Below are 16,998 nucleotides of genomic sequence, written 5' to 3' on the forward strand. Positions count from 1 at the left end.
CTCATGGTTTCAGAGGTCTCAGTTCATGGACAGCTAGCTCTATTCCTTGGAGTTCGAGATGAGGCAGAACAACATGATGGAAGAGTATGGCAGAGGGAAGCAGCTCACATGATGATCAGAAAGTAAAGAGAAAGGTCTCCACTTGCCAGATACAAATGTATACCCCATAGCCACACCCACAATGCCTGCCTCCTCCAGCTACACCCTACCTGCCTTCAGTTAAAACCACTCAGTTAATTGCTATTGGGGATTAATTTACTGATTGAGTTAAGGGCTTTCTTAACCCAATTTATCCTCTGAACCTTCTTGCACTGTCTCACATATGAACTTTTGGGGGATACCTCACATCCAAACCATAACATTCCACCCTTGGCCCCCAAAAGCTCAGGACCATCTTACAATGTAAGATACGTTGTCCATTTCCAAGAGTCTTCCTAGTCTCAACAGTTCCAAGATTGCCCAAAAGTTCAAGTCCAAAATATCCTCTGAGATTCAGGACAAGCTCGTATCATGAGCTTCTATAAAAATCAAAAGCTATTTGCAAGTATCCAATATATAAAGGTACAGAATAAACATTTCCATTCACAAAAATAGGGGCCTAGAAATAAGGCATAGGACCAAAGCAAGACTGAAATTCAGCTGGGCAAACAAGTCCTATAGTCTGTGAGCGGCACCTGGGGAACATGGCATTGTGGGGTTCAATTCAAGGGGCTTGTGTAGACTTGCCCCTTTGGCCTTGTTGGTAGCAGCCCAAGTGGTCTTGTCTCTGCTCAATTCCTGCAGCTTCCCTAGGACCATGTCCCACATTACTGTCATTTCTTTTCTTTCTTTTTTAAAAAAATACTGACCAGGAACCCCAGCCTCAGAGACTCCAGATCCTGTGCCCAGGTCCTGTTATTTATTTATTTATTTTTAATTTTTTCTGTAGTTGTAGATCGACAGAATGCCCCTATTTTGTTTGTTTATTTTTATGTGGTGCTGAGGATCAAATCCAGTGCCTCACATCTGCTGGGCAAGCACTCTGCCTTTGAGCTCCAGCTCCAGCCCCGCCATTTCTTAATCTTGGGAGTCTCCATTGCAGTTTCAGCTTCCTTCTCACATCTCCATGAATCACCCTGTCCAGGTCTGCCTGCAGAGACTTCGACCCTGCTGCACTTTGCCTGGCCTTCCAGGCCTTCCTGTGAAATCTCAGTGGAAGCCTCCATTACCCTCTAACTTCAGCATCCTACATTCCTGCAGAACCAGTACCATGTGGTTTACGCCAGAGTTGCAACCATCTTGAGCAATGTAAAGCCTCCAAGGACCATGGCTGTAGCAGCTGCTGGGTGTCTGGGTGACTGAGCACATTGAAAAACCTTCCTGGCCCCTGTGCAAGAAGGGTACCCTACTGGTCTCAAGAGAATTTTTGGTTTTACTTCCTTGAGTCTGAGATGGGTGTGGTCTTGCCAGCTCCTGAGATGCCCTCAAGCCATCTTTCTTATTGTCTTTAGGCAAAGTCCTTAGCTTTTCTTCAGTGGTGATAATGTCTTTAACAACTGCAACTTCCTGAGCCCATTTTACTCTCACCTTTCAAGTCCAAGTTCTTCAAATCTTTCTGCTCCTGATTATCACAGTAAATTTGACTGAAAGCTGCCCACAATATCCATGCCACTGCCTGAATGCTATGCTCTCTAGAAATTTTTTCCACCAGATTAAGGAGTCCACCACTTTTAAAATCAGCCTCACAGAGACACAGGCAGAATGCTGACAACTCTAAACCCTCTTGAGCCCTGTCTTCACTGTCTATGGGTCCTATTGGTATTCTAGTCTTCTGAGCTTCCACAAGAATTGGCCATTAAGCTCTGCTTACAACAATCTAAACCATTTCTATCTTGCACTACAAAACATCTCAAAATTCCTCCCACCAATTCCAAAAAACTCCAAAAACTTCTGAACAACATGGTCAGGTTAGTCACAGCAACAGCCCTACTTCCTTTTACCAATTTCTGTTCTAATCAGCTTTTTCATTGCTGAATGAAAGCAATGTGACTAGAAGATCTGATCAAAACAATTATAGAGGATGCCTAATGAATCCTCTATATTTGTTCTGAGCAGATCTTTTAGTTTAAACAGGACTCCAAAGAGGTTGAGAAAATTTATTATGTTTAACTGTCCTTCTTGTGATTTTATAACTTTGAGAAAGTTGTTCTCAACTTGTAGGCATCATTTTTTGTGAAATAAAAGGAATTATTGCAAGTAAAGTTTTGATAATTTAGTGAAATATGTATAGACTGCCTGTACAGTATCTGATACACAGAAGTATGTAATATGCTTTTATTTTCTTAAATGAGAATATTAAACATGCCTTTTAAAATAAATCTAGAAATGAGAAAAAAGAAGAAGAATTATAGAGGAGGAAAAGTTAATTTGGGGGCTCAGTTTCAGAGGTCTCAGTTCATGGATAGCTGACTATATTCCTTGGGGCTTGAGGTGAGGCAGAACATCATGGTGGAGGAGTGTGGCAGAGGGAAGCAGCTCACATAATCAGAAACAAAGAGAAATCTCCACTTGCTGGGTACAAAATCGATACCCCAAAGCCACAACCCCAGTGTCCACCACCTCCAACCACACCCTACCTGCTTTCAGTTACCACTCAGTTCATCTCCATCAGGGGATTAATTCAATGATTGGGTTAGGGTCTCATAACCCATCATTTACCCTCTAAATCTTCTTGCATTGTCTCACACGTAAGCTTTTGGGGGACTCCTCACATCCAAACCATGACACCTGGGTTTCCTCGGCAGTGAACCAGTGTCCTACAGTGTCGGCCTCATGCATTTGGCTGAAGGGTGGCAGTGAGCAGGGTGCCTGCCCAGGTGGGGTCCTGCCTCCTCTTGGGAGATTGCTCTGTGTACAGCAGCTCTGGGCACCCCTCCTCCTCCAGTCCTGGATTGAGCCCTCTGCCCAGGCAGCCACCTTGGGCCTTGGAGCCTAGCTGCCCTTGTGGCTGTGACAGCTCATGCACAGCAAGGGAGGGGCAAGGACAGCCCCCCAGGCCTGGATGGTTGACGTGTTTCTTCCTGAGGTCAGAGCCCTTTTCTGATGGTATGGCCTTGTGTAGGTCTCTGTTCTCTGCCTACAGTTTCTTTATTTGTACCTGGGAAGAATAGCCTCTGGTCATTGGCTTGTTCTGTATGCTCCTGCTAGAGGACAGTGGTCATGGCAGTTGGCCTGGGGACCTGCACCCCACCATGGGCACAACTTGTCCTCTCGTCTCCCTTGTCACTGCTGCCCTGGTGTGACCATCCTGAGACTGAGCTTGGTGAAGCCATCTCAGGGTTCCAGAGCCTGCCACATACGTGAAGTGGTGTGTGCCAGGTGGCCAGATGTCTTGTGTGTGCTGAGCCGCCTCTCTGGGAGACGGCTCTGGTACCCTTCCAGGCTGTGCTGTGTGAGTACAGCAGCCGGACCTAGAGGCCGGGGCAGGGACGTGGGAGGCCTGTGAGCCCGTGAGCTGGGTGAGTGCATCTCCAGGGCCTGCTCATGCTAGAGAGGGCGTTGGGGTCCACCCTGCCTGTGTCCAGCCAGCCCTGTGACTCTGAGCAGAGCTGGGCTTGGGCCTGTGTCCTTGTGGGCAACTACACGTCAAGCCTGGAGGTGGTACTCTGCTCTCTTCTAGGCTCATAGGCTGGCTTAGAGAGCATGGACATTTGGAGGGTCCCTGTGCTAACCAGCTTTTTATTGCTTTAACCAAGAACAACAGCTAATAAGAACAACTTGGAGAAGAAAGTGTTTATTTTGGCTCAAGGTTTCTGAAGTCTCTTGGTCAGCTCCATTGCTTTGGGCCCAAGGTAAGGCAGGACATCTTGGCAGAAGGGAACGTCAGAGGAAAACTACTCAGTTCCTGGTGGCTGGGAAGCAGAGAGAAGTGGGAGCCAAGGGGACAGGACACAATCCTAGGGCACCCCTCTTCTAGCATACCCCACCTGCCTCTAGTCACCACTCAGAATCCTAGGGCACCCCTCTTCCAGCATACCCCACCTGCCTCTAGTCACCACTCAGATTATTAATCCATCAAACAATCAAGTTACAACTCTAATTATCTAACCATTTCTGTTCCTGAACCACTACAGAAGGTTCTGGGGGAAACCTCATATCCAAACCATAGCATTCCACTCTGGCCCCCAAAAGCTGTGTCCATCTCACAATGCAGAATGCATTTAGTCCATTTCCCCATGGTCTTTTTTAGTTCCAACAAAAATCCAAAGTCTCCTCTGAGACTCAAGGCAACTCTTACCCCTGAGCCTCTGGTTATATTTATCTGATATATGTTGGCCTAGAGTAAACATTCCTACTCCAGAAGGAAGGCATGGGGGCATAGAAAGAGGGGATGGGACCCAAACAAGGTTGAAACCCAGCCAGCAGTCAAGTCCGGTAGCTTCATGTCTGACTGCTGGAGCACATGGTACTGAGATGTCCTCTCCAGAGGGTTTGGGCAGCCTGCCCCCTCTGGCCTTACTGGTTTCTTACCCACACGGCTTCTCTCAGGCTGGTTCTGACCACAGCCAGAAGCTTTCCTGGGCAGATGTTGCATATTGCTGTGTCTTCTAATCCTGGAGGGTCTCCACTGCAGCTTCAGCTACGACACAGCTTTACACGTGGTCCTCTCAGGACAAGGTGCAGGGGTTCTGACCCTGCTGCACTTGCCTGGCCTCTCAGGCCTTCCTTTAAAATTTTAGTGGAAGCCTCTGTGACCCCCTAACTCTAGCATTCTGCATTGCTGCAGAATAAGCACCACGGGGTGATGTCAAGGTTTGCTGCCAGCTTAAGCAGTAGCTAGGCCCCCTTGTACCGTAACTACAGTGTCCTGTGAGTACCCAGCTGAACACAGTGAATTGGATCCTGCAGAAACAACTTTCTAGGCCCCCTGTGAAAGCAGGGTGCTGTCGCTTTCGTGATCTCTTACTCAACTTTTCACTTCTACTCCCTTGAACCTGCCTTGGGTGTGGTGTTACTGATTCCTGAGATGCCCTCAAGGCATTTTCTTATTGTCTCTATGCCAGGTACTTAGTTTCTCTTCAACACCCACAACTTCCTGAGCCCCAGTATTGTGTGTTTCTTTGGCCAGATTGCAAGTTTTTCACATCTTTCCTTTCTGCTTTGTGCTCCCGATTCTCATAGTAAAGCAAGCTAAAAGCTGCTAGCAGCATCCATGCCACTGCCGCAGTGCTGCACTTGGAATTTTAATGCTGCCTTTAAGTTTCCCTCCACCACCTTCAAATTCAGCCTCACACAAAGTCTTAGGACATGGGTGAAATGTAAACAACTTCCCTGCCAGATAGCATGAATGGCCTCTAGCCCAGTTCCCAATGGAGTCCTCATTCCCCTCTGAAACCTCATGAGCATAGTCTTTACCGTCTGCATTCCTATTGGGGTTCTGGTCCTCTGAGCTCCCACCAGAAGCATTCATGAAGCTGTGCTTACAACCTTCTGAGCCTTCTCCAACCTGCATCTCTCATCTTTTCCAGACTCCTCCTGTGAACCAGTTCCAAAGGCTTCTGAACTACATGGCCATGTTAGTCTCTGCAGTGACCCCACTCCTGCTACCAACTTTTCTTAGTCAGCTTTTCATTGCTGTGACCAAAATACCTGACAAGGACAGTCTAGAGAAGAAGTTTATTTTGGCTCACGGTTTCAGTTTCAGGGGTTCAGTCCTGGTTGGCAAGGTCCATGGCCAGGTCCTGAGGTGAGGTGGAGGAACATCCTGGTGAAAGTGCATAGGAGAGGAAACGGCTCACCCCATGGTAGCAGAGAGGAGTGGTCAGGGGACAGATGTAGTCCCCAGGGCCATACCCTGTTGTCAGTCCACCGCATGAGCTCATCCACTGTTGTGCTGACAGCTCTCGTGACCTGATCGTTTCTCCTCCTGCGTCAGAGCAGGAGCTTTTGGTGGACCCCTCGTAGCCACACCACAGCAGTGCCCTTGGCATCCTAGTGTCCCCCACCCCACACACCCTGCAAGCCTCACACCGTGTTATTTAGCCTGACGTATTTTACCGTGGAGAGTTGGAAACACGAGGAGGTTGGAAGAATTGCAGAGTCACCATCGTGCACCACTGCCTGGATTCTACCTGCTCCCCTCACACGTGGCCCGCCCTGGCCCGTGTGCCCTTCAGAGCCGCCCTCGGGTCTTCTTTCCATTCTCGTTACTGCCTCCGCTTCCCTTCTGAGGTGGACTTTATGTGCAGTCAACGCAGAGTCCAAACTCTGCCATTCTGGGCCTCCTGGCACATGCCGGCCCACAGCCCTGTCCAGGCGCGGGGCGTGCCCTCTTTCAGGAGGTCCTTGCTGCCCTGCCCCAGCCCAGCCCAGCTGCAGGCGCCATGCACTGCTTTCCTATGTCGGAGGCCTGACTGTGCACTGACGCCTGGCACAGGGTGCCATGTTCACTGGGCTGCGTGGTGTTCTGGCCACAGGCAGGGCACACGCCCCGCCCCCCTCCCGCATCCCCTGTGCTTGCACCTCCAGGTCGCACTCTTAGGAGCAATGCTGCCACCATCTCTCTCACGCAAGGCTCCTGCGGCTGTGTTTTGCTTCCCTGCGTAGGTGTCCTGGGTGATTGTGGGCTGCAGGATGGGCAGGTGCTCCAGTGTGTGGCCTGCAGACCCCCATGAGTGGCTCACACTGCTTACTCACCCAGCAGCCTGTCCTGGACCCTGTCCTCACCAGGACTTGGAGTTTCCCCGCGCGTTCTCTGTGGTTTCATTACATCGAGAGAAAAGTGCCCAGCACACAGCCTGTGCCTGACTGTCTTTAAGTGTGCTAGTCCCTGATCCTGGCCTAGTCCCTCTATCTTCCGCCACAGACCGTCCCCCAGCCCTGGGCTGCCCCACCTGCACTTGCAGCCCCGCTCCGGCTCCACCTCGCTGGCTGCCATGTCTGGATGTGTGGTGTGAATGGGCAGCTGTCGCCCAGCCTGGTGTTTTGGGGACATACTCCTCTGTGGATGAAGCAGTGCTCTGCAGTAGTTGAGCCCATCCTGGTCCTTGCTGGTGGGATGATGGGCGTGCAGGTGGTCCACCTTCCCACCGAGCAGCGCCGCTCTGAACATTCTTGTGGGAGTTTTGTGCAGGTGGAAGTCCTTGTTCCTCTTGGTGTGTGTGCCCCTGGGGGACTGCTGGAGTGCAGTGCCTCCGTGTCTCCCCTTTGTGAGGTGCTGCCTGTCTCTTCAGCTCGTGTACTAGGAGGGCGGTGCAGTGTCTGTCCTTGAGCCTTTGCCTGAGGAAGCGGGGCTGGAGGGCAGGAGGTGGGGCGCAGGGCAGCTGTGCCTCCAGGAGAGGGTGCTGTTGATGGTTGTCGGGGCAGCAGCATCAGCTTGTGCCTCCTCTTCCAGTCACACAGGTTGACCCTTGTGACCTCCAGGAGCTGTGCCAGGAGACCTCGGCCAGTGTCTTCCGAATCAACTCCAATGGTATGTCCGTCTGTCTGCCCCCTCTCTCTTGGCTACTCTGGGCCACTGAGGTGATCCGAGGCGATGCTGGTGCCAGACCTTGCCCTGCCCCCGCTGTCCTGTGGTCCACAGTCCCAGGTTCTCAGGAGCAGGTGGGGCTGCTTCCACGTCCAGTCAGCTCTTCTCCTCTCCCCATCTCTGCTCCACTCCTGGTTCTTCTTACTGCCTCTGTGAGTGTAGGAGTCCCTGTGGAGGAAGGAGTATGTCCTTGGTTCCCTCCGAATGGCAGGCCTGGTGGAACAGAGGTCACTGAGACTAGGTTGGGGAATAAAAGCCACACCCCATACATCCCCAGGAGAGGGAGAAGCCTTCCCCAGACCTGGGTGCACTTCCCCTGGGCGGGCTATCCTTGGGCCTGGGCCTGTCCAGTCTCAGTACAGTGGGAAGAGCGTACTGTCTGGGGTGGCCTCTGCTGGGAGGGATGGACTGAGCCTGCGTGAGGCTGCTGGGCCCTGGTGTAAGGTCACCTGGTGGTCTGTGTGGTCTCTGGCCCAGGGCCTTGATTGCCCTGTTTCTGCTATGGTGGCCACGCAGAGGGCAGTGGGGGTCCTTCTAATCCTTGTGCCTTTTCCCTCTTCTTTTGGACAGTGACCACCTTGGAGAGGAGCCTCCGGTCCCTGGGAACACTGAGCGACACACAGGAGCTGCGGGACAGCCTGTGAGTGGCAGCTGCCATCCTGCGCCTGTGTGTGGTGCCACACCCACTTGCATAGCTGGGTTGTCCACGTGGGCACACACGTGCAGCTGCTGCGGGCTGGGCCTGAGATGGGGCGCTCAGCCCCGAGGCACCTCTCCTGAGGCACAAGCACCCTCCCACCCTGGGGGCCCAGGTGCCGTGTGGCTGCACACGCTTCACATCACCAGCACCCTCCAGTGTGTCTCTGCTGCGCCCCAGCTGACAGGCCTGCACATGTTCACACCTGTGGACGCAGCTGGGCAGGAGTGGGCACTTCTGGTTCTAATTCCACCCTGTGGGGAGCTGGACCTCAAAGGGGGTCACCTGTCATGAAGTCAGCCTCCCCTGGGCGGGACTGGTTTGGGATGGGGTCCAGGCCCCAAGGGAGAGGCACCTGTGGTGCTGTGTGCTGGGCCAGAACCCTGGTGGGCTGGGAGAAGGGGTGGGGAGTTTGCACCCCAGTGTGCTGGGCAGGCTTGTGGGCGTGCAGGGCTCTGAGGGGACCTGGCAGGCTGGGGCCTTGCTTTCCCGGACCCCACGCAGCAGGTGCTGCCCCGACTGCTCTGGACCCAGCCTGGTTCTGGCCTGCAGTGACGTGGGGTGCTTCATCCCCGGTCAGCAGAGCTGCCCGCTGGACCCACCACGTCGAGGGGCCTCGGTCTGTCTCTGCCGCCTGCCGTGTCTGCACAGGGCTGTGGGGACTGCAGCGCTGGGCGAGGGCTCAGGACGTGTCCTTCCTCACTCGAGCTGCACGCAGCAGGAGCAGGCGCGGCCCTGGCACCGAGGCCCTCTGCAGACGTTGCCTGTGTCCTTCTTCCTTCTTTCTGAAGGTGGAGTCCTTGTTTCCGGTTGCGAGGGCAGCTTTGGAGGCCTGTTACAGGAAGCGTGGACCCTCGGCCTGCCTGGGGAGCCACTGACACGCGGTGCCTTGGGCCTCTGCTGAATTGGGTTTAAGTGGCTCACGTTCTGGAAGCGGCGGTTTGCGCTCGGGGTGTGTGGTGTGACTGCGCCTCGTCAGGGACTTTGAAGACGAGCTCTTGGTGGGGGATGAGGATGCTGTTGGGTGCCCGTGACTCGTGTGATGCAGCTGGCTGGGGCTACGGGCTCTGCCTTTTTACAGTGTCGTGAACAGTTCCCAGTGACATTGTTTTGTTTAACCCTGTGTCACTGCCTGTCTCCTGGGCTGTCCCTGGAGGCCAGGAGGTGGTGCCTTCAGGTGGCCTTCACTTATGTGTCTGGTTAGCTAAAGACATTATCCCCAAATGTGGGCCTTGGAGAGGAGAGGGCTATCCACACAGTGGGGAGGTGGCCTAACACAGGGCTTGGCCCTCAGTGACCACAGCCCCAGTAGCAGCACCCACCTGGGCTCCAGGACCAGAAGCATACCTTCATGCGCTTGCCTCCCTGCTGCTCGCTGCTGACAGGCTGCAGGCCTGGTTTGCTTGCCTTCCAGAGCCTTCCAGACCTGATTGCTGTATCGTAGGCTCAGCACTGGTTGTGGGCTGCCTTCCTTCCTCTCTACGGACCTTGCCCTGACCCCTTGCCCATCCTGGTTGGTGGACCTTGGGTAATTCTGTCCACTGTAGGGCTGGCATGGTCTGCAGAGGGATGGAGGGAGCCGTGGACTCCTGGTGTGTGGCAGAGGTCCTGCTTCCCTGGGGCTTTCTAGCTCCTTCCTGTGAGCCATCTTCTCCAACCTCCTCAAGAGCTCATAGTGATGTCTTCCACTCACCTGCCTTCTGTGGTGTGGAGTAAAGGGACCCCAGAGTGCAGGTCAGAGTGGCCCTGAGGTGGGGGTGACCTTCAGGGGCCTCCAGCTTGTGGCTCAGTGGGCAGCCATGGGGTCCTGGGAGGCTGAGCTCCCAGCCCTGTGTGAGCAGCATCCTCCTTCCCTCAGCCAGGACTCGCATGTACACTGGGCACCAGAGGGATCAAGATAATCCAGTACCAGGGCCTGTGCATGACAGCTCTTGGAGGACGGTTCAGGCCCGAGCTCTGCTCCCCAGGAGCAAGCTGCGTGGTCTCCCCAGGCAGCTGGGCCCCTGATGGCCTGGTGGCTGAGCGGCTGCCTCCTCTCCTGCCAGCCCAGGAGAGGAGTCCTCCTGTGAACACTCCTGCAAACAGGCAGGGGACATCGTCCTTCACAGTCCCTCTGAGAAGGTGCCCAAGGTCAATCCCATTCTTTCTCGGTCAAAGCTTATCTGGATTCCAAGAGAAGGATGTGAACCCTACTTCTCCGGGAGAGGGGAGCCAAAGAACTTTGCAGCCATTTTCACTCTGCTGCAGGCCCTGAAGCAGCATCAGACATGGTGTGTTTGAGGAACCAGAAGAGGTGGCTGCTGCTTAGTGAGGGTCCTGCTGGAGACTGGCAGGGAGAAGGTGGTAGTTTAGGCAGACCACACAGGACCCCAGAAACTGTGGTAGATTGTTGACTTTAATTCCACAGACGTTTAAGCCAGTGGAAGGTTCTAGCAGAGAGGGTCATGACTGATGACATGGAAGACCAAGTCAGAGTTATTCCGGGACTTTGGGGAATGGCCCTCTTGTTTGCCTTGTCCTCAGCTCTGGGAGATGAACACGCAGAGGAGCTGGCTGCAGGGGGCCTGGGCCTCTCCTGCTCATGTTGGACTCTCAGCCCCATAAAGATCCCTAGGTAAGGGAATGGCCTTGGGTTGATGCAGTCTGTGTGGTGAATGGACGGCCATTTGGGTGTGGGGAGCTGACCTCCTGGCCTGGCCTTTTGGATAGGGATCCTCTTCTTGGGCCCTGGGATGGGAATTGCTGGTGGCTGAGGAGCGGGACCATCTGTAAGCAGAGGGGCTGGGGCAGGGAGAGGCCGAGGGTGGCTTGAAGCCATCCTGCTCCCTCGCTGCCGTCAGACCATCCCTGGCACCTCTGGACAGCCCCCGGGGAAGGTGGCCTGAGGAGCGCTGTGAGGAGCCTCAGGGTCGCGCCTGCAGGGTGCACTCAGCTCTCAGAGTCCTCATGTCCATGCAGACCCACCCCTGTGCTGTCCCTCGCCCGACCTCCGTGCCCTCACTCTGCTTGCTGCTCTCGGCCCCCGGGGCGCCTGTGTGTGGCGCTCTGGCACTGTCGGCACAGGCGCCCGGGACCGTTTCTGGGCCTGGTGGGAAGCCAAGGGAAGCCCAGCTTCTCAGAGTGTGGGAGCAGATGCTTGTGGAGTCCGCCAGGCTCCTGCTGACCGTGGAGACGCAGGGGCAGCTCTGAGCCTCTCCCACCCGCCCCCAGCTGCCCTGCAGCCGTGCAGCCGGGCCGTCCCCGTTCTTCCTGGCAGTTTAGCTCCCGTCACTGTGGGGCGGGGGGCTGGAAAACTCCCCTGGCCAGGACCTCCCTCTGCCGCCTGCGTGGTGCTGCCCTGACCTCCGCCTGCTCCAGGCAGCCCCCTCCTGGTGGAGCACTGGGCCCACCCCTGGCTTGTCCACTGGCTGCCCTCCCAGAGCTCCCGCAGGACTCCAGCAGGGGCAGATGTGGCTTGTCCCCAGTGGCTGGCTGACTGAGCAGCTTGGCTGAGGGGTGACCTGTCTGCATGGAGGGCGCTCCTCTGTGCACGACTGCTGAATGAGGTCTGGTGCCAGCACCACGCAGCGCTCAGCAGAGTGGCGTCCTGGCCGCCCGTCTCCCTCCCGGCCCTGCCCACCTTCCTCCGGATGCACTGCCTGGACAGTTGGAAGCTCCCTGCCGCAGTGTGACTGTGGGTGTGGAAGCCCATCTTGTGAAGGGGGTGCAGCCAGGAGCCAGTCCAGGTTGAGTAGACCGAGGGTGGCAGGTGCCTCAGGCTCGGCCAGGTGTCTGGGGAGCAGGCTGTCACATCCCAGAAGCCTCTCGCTGCCACGCTGCATCTTCAGAGTCTCCTAAACATGCCTCATTGATTGAGGGATTGCAATGAGGCATCTTTATTTCTTAAAACCAAGTAAATTTGTATATAATCAAGCATGCAATTAAGAACTGGTAAGTAAACCAGTGAAATCAAGCTTCTCGTCATGGTGATTGAGGGCAACATCATCTTTGGGCTCTCGTTCGCAACCCCATGTCTCAGGTGCGCTGGCCACATGGTGTCCCTTTGTAGCTCATGCTTACCCAAGGGCATGTGCCCCCGGGGTCAGATTCTGGTGTGGTTGTCTCCTGCCAGTACCCTCCTTCCTACCGTGTGCCCCTCACTCTGCCCACCCTGTGCCTGGACGCAGCCTGGCAAGATGGGGCATGGATGGGAGTGGGCTGGTGCTCACTTACCCTGAAGCACATGGCACAGAGTCCCATGGCACCCCACGTCCCCGAGGACCAGGGTCTGTGACACCCTATGGCAGGTACAGATAAGGAGCACAGTCCAGTGCCAGGCCTCTGGGCACACACGGGGATTCAGTGGGGCTGGGTGCGCACCCGTCTGCACTCCTGGGAAGGGCTGCACTTGGGCGTGCCGCCCCAGCCGTGCATGTGGCTGCCCTGCTGTGGTCATGAGGTGCACTGGTGTGCCGTCACTTCTTGGAGGATCTCGGTTTCCCCTGCAGTGGCCCTGACCTGCCCAGCGAGTGAGCTTCCGCTTCTGGGGACTGGCAGGAGCTGCATGATTTCTTCCCTTGGCGTCCACTGGAGTTGGCCTGGGGTTTCTTTGTTGGAAGTTTTTAAAACTATGAATTTAGCTTGCTTTTGATTTGGGGTTTGTTTAGCAGAGGCTGGTCTGGTCTGGCCGGCCTCTAGTGTCTTTGAGGTCAGTTTTGTCACTGGTGTGTCATCGCGGTGTTGGTGCTGCTGCTTCCTTGGGCCTCAGCCTCCGCCCGCCTCCCGCTTCTTGCACTTGGCCTGGTCAGTCCTCCCTGTGGCCTGAGAGCCCTGCAGCCGCCCGGTCCTGCCCTGTAGTTGCTCCAGAGTGCTGTCTGGCCACCGGCTCACTGCTGCTCTTGCTTTTGGTGGTCGACCATCTCTTGGGGGATTCAGGTAACAGTTTCCATTAGGGCTTGATGTTGGTCCTCTCCAGAGACCTGCTGGTTTCGTGTGGACACACGCTTTTGTGGCTCCCCTTCTGGCCTTGTGAAGAGCTTCTGGCCACCGCAGAAGGCAGGTCTGAGTGGCAGTGCACGCTCTCTGGTTTTGTCTGTTGGAGAAAGTCCCCTCTGCATTTTTGATTTGAAGGACATTCTGTTCTGGGTCCCCAGTTTTTTCCCTGAGCCCTTTTTAGAAATGCCTTGCCATTCTCTTTGGGATCACATAGTTTCTGGTGGAAAGTCTGCTGTCTTTCTTTTTGTTCCTGGCTACGTGGTGTGTCTTTTTCTCTGGCTGCCTTCAACACCTTTCTTTATCGTTGATTTTGAACCATTGTTCAAACCATAAGCATGTGTATCATTCTTATTTGTAGGTGAGGATCTGCTTGGGATCCCTCGAGCTTCTGAGTCTGTGGGTTGCTTTCATTCACGTCTCTGCAGATTTCCTCCCTTCCCTCCCCTCCTGTTCCCGAGGGGCCATGCCAGCTGAGTGCTGTCACCTTTGCTGTTGCCCCACAGTCTGCCCAGTCTGCCTATTCTTTTTTCCTGTTTCTAATTTCTCTTTGGTTTTCAGCTTGGGTCCTCTTGACTGCCCGGCCCCTCCCGCTCACTTTCAGCTCTTCTCTGTGGTGCGCTTCAGGGTGGTTTCCTCTGCTCTTCTTGGTCTGGTGTGCTGCCCCTCTTGGTTCTGTGGGTCTGCACTTCTGTCAAATCTGTGGAGTCTGGTTGCTTTTCCTCCCAGTGGCCTCTGTGCTCCTCCTCCCTGGATCACTGACCACGCCTGGGCTGCGTCTCTGCTGCCGGCTCTCAGGTTGCAGGTTGGGTTTCCCTCGTTTTCTCTTGCTCTCCCTGACACCAGTTGGAACCATGTCTGTTGCTGTCTCTAAGTGACTGGTCTCGTCTCTTGCAGCATCTACTCTGCCATTAAGCCCTTCTAGAGAATTTTTATTCTAGAAATCTATCAGCTATTTCACCCCTCAAAGTTGCACTTGGTTCTTTTGTATGTCTACCGTTTTTGTCCTTGCTGTGCCCACATTTGGTGTTACGCCCTTGGCCTGTCACGTGTTGTGATAGCTGACGGCCTCGTCTGCAGCACCTTCTCTGTTGGCTGTGTGTTCTGTGCACTGATCTTACCACTGCTGCTGGCCGGGTCTGTTCATTTGGGCTGCACATTGTGAAGCCATGGCTTTGAGTGCCTTTCCTGGGAGAGTGTTTGGGTTTCCTGTGGAGGCAGTTGTGGGTCAGCAGCGTCTTTTGGCGCCCTGGAGGTTGGCTCCTGGCAACCTTTACTCCAGCAATGGCGTGGCCCTGCTGCCGAGCCTGATCCCTCTGGGTCTCCGCTTCACGCCCTGGGTTCCAGCCTGTCTCTTTGCTGGCTGCCTCTGGGCACTGTCACTGCTGCCGGGCAGCCTGCTGGAGCCTCACCCTGCACGCACACTGTGCTGCTCAGCAGGACTCGTGGGTCATCAGTGGCCTCAGCCTCCCAAGCTCCGCTCTCTTATCTCCTCGACTTGGCAAGACCACGGAGTCCAGCTGTGTCTTGAGCAGCTCTGCTGCCGTAAGCAGACACTCAACGGGGCTTCACGGCAGGGCACGCCACCAAGGTCACGGTGCAAGGCCGGGGTCTGCCGAGGTGCTTTGCTTCCTGGCTGCGGGTGACACCTCCTCGTTGAGTCTGCACCTTTGGGAGGGAGGAAGGGTGCGTGTGAGCGGAATCTGGAGACAGCACGTTCCCTGCTGCCTCCTCATGATGACCCCACCCCAGCAGTGGACCCACCTAACTCAGGGCCATGAACCCTTCAAGGCCATCTCCAGATATGTCCCATGCGTGACTTTGGAAGACACACAGTCCAGTACCTGGCAACCTCCCCACACCATGTTCCAGAATGTTCTGCAGCAGGAACCTGAGGTGGTCGTGGGGTCTCCCACAGGGTCCTCTGCAGCCACTGCTTTGGGGCACAGCTGTGTGGGTGCTGGCGAACAAGAGTGAACCTGGCCCATCATCCCAAGCTGGCTGCGTATGGACCAGGGCCTCCATGGCTTCTTGCTCACCTGAGTGCCCAGCTCTGGGAGCACAGGTCCCTGTGAGCCCGAGGACGGCAGACACCCAGGGCACCCTGCCGGAGCCAGCCTGCTGCTTCTGTGGGATGACACTCTGCCGTGTTCTGCAGCCACCACATCACGCCTGACTCCTTTCACAGCCGCTGGGCCCTGCAGCACCATCTCCATGCTGGCGATGTGGTGTTTTCCGTGGCGTGTGTGTGTGGCGCATGGGCTGCTCAGCCCTTCCCTGGCCTCCGAGCCAGGGTCTTGACTCTCCCCGTACAGCCCCCGCTGCCCTCCTGCGACTTGGGAGCTCCAGCTGGGTCCTCTCCGGCCATGGAGGGGAGAAGGGCTGCCTGTGAGTCTCGCGGCGAGGCCTGGGAGTGGAGGGGTGCCTGCACTGGAGAGGCTCCCAGGAGCTCCCCGCCGTCCCGCCGTCCCCGCTGTCCCCACCAAGGTGGTGCCGTGCTTTGGCAGCCCCCAGCCGAGGGCATCCGGCCCTCCGTGGCCTTGGCCTTTTTGCCTGGGGCCTTGGCAGTGGGGACAGCACGTGCCACTTGATGGTGGTTTCAACACGCATCTCCTTGGTGGAGAGTGCTGTGGGACGTCTCCACGCACGGTCCCTTGGCGGGCTCCCTGGCGGCATCTCTGCAGCGTGCCTCTTGCTCGCTGGCCATGGGTCTGAGTATTGGATTGCGAGTGTCCTTGCTGCCCTCCCTGCAGGCCCTTTGTCAGGTGCCTGTGCGGAGCGTGCTTTGCTTGCGTTGTGGCGGCCTTTTCATTGTTAAGAGTCTCTTAGAAGAGCAGACGCTTTTGACATCAGCACGGATCAGGGATGCTTTACTCGTGCTGTGGCTTGAGTACGGCGTGTCCCCGAGGTGCATCTGGACCCCAGGGTCTCGGTAGCAGTCCTCAGAGGTGGCATGTCCTGACTGTGTCGGAAGCGGGCCCTTGAGAGGCACTGGGGCTGGGCTGAGCCCTTGGGCTGGAGCCACGACCGGGTTCTGGCAGTGTTGTGAGGAGACATCACCCCTGACAGGCAGCAGGCTCCTGCCATGGTGCGACTCAGCGACTGCAGCAGGGCCCGCAGGAGCCTGTGCTGTGTGGACTGTGACCCCAGAACCGCGGGGAATCAAGCACAGCACCCACCATAGGGAGCCACTCTGGCACCCGACCTTGAGTGTGGGGAAGCCGCTGGGTGTCCAGGCGGTGGTTTTAGTGCTCAGTTAGGCCTGTGGAACCTGTGGAGTTTATTCCTGCATGTGCCCTCAGGTTAGGGTCCAGGCTACTTTTTAAAAATACAAGATCGGCTTTTGGTGCCATTTGTCGAAACATCCATCTTGCCCGTTGAATGCGTCGGCGGCTTTGTGAACAGCTGCTTGCCCTTGTTGCTGGGTGTGGATTGGATTGCCGTGTGCTGCTGCTTTGTGGTCCGGGCCAGTGCTGTGTCCCCTGTCTGAGGCCCTCCTTGGGCCAGTCAGGTGTGGGTCCCCTTTGGCTTGGTTCTCTTTGAAGTGCTGGTGGACCCTCATTCTCTTGGTGTTTCAGTGGAAATCTCAGAATCACCCAGTTGGTTTCTCTTTTCAAAACCTGCTATAATTTCAACTCGGGCTGCGTAGCGTCTGTAGATTTCTATAAGAATCGGTCTCTTACAGTTGCTGGGTCTGCCATGAGCATGTCCTTTCTTTGGCTTCTTTTGGCAGCGCCTTGTGACTTTCTGTGTGCAGGACTTGTTGAGTGTTTAATGTGTTCTGTTGGATTTGGCTCAGTGACCTTGTGGCTGTATGCTGCTT

The 16,998-nt window shown here is 55.6% G+C and overlaps 1 protein-coding gene across 1 annotated transcript in view; it reads left to right on the top strand.

Moving 5' to 3' along the window:
* Window positions 1-16,998, top strand: part of Tsnare1 (t-SNARE domain containing 1) — a 117,722-nt gene that overhangs the window by 65,587 nt on the left and 35,137 nt on the right. The window contains 2 exon segments of the mRNA XM_047562230.1: window positions 7,373-7,450; window positions 8,078-8,147. Coding sequence (XP_047418186.1) covers window positions 7,373-7,450; window positions 8,078-8,147 — 148 coding nt within the window.

This window comes from Sciurus carolinensis, chromosome 1 (genome assembly GCF_902686445.1).
Source record: "Sciurus carolinensis chromosome 1, mSciCar1.2, whole genome shotgun sequence".
NCBI lineage: Eukaryota > Metazoa > Chordata > Mammalia > Rodentia > Sciuridae > Sciurus > Sciurus carolinensis.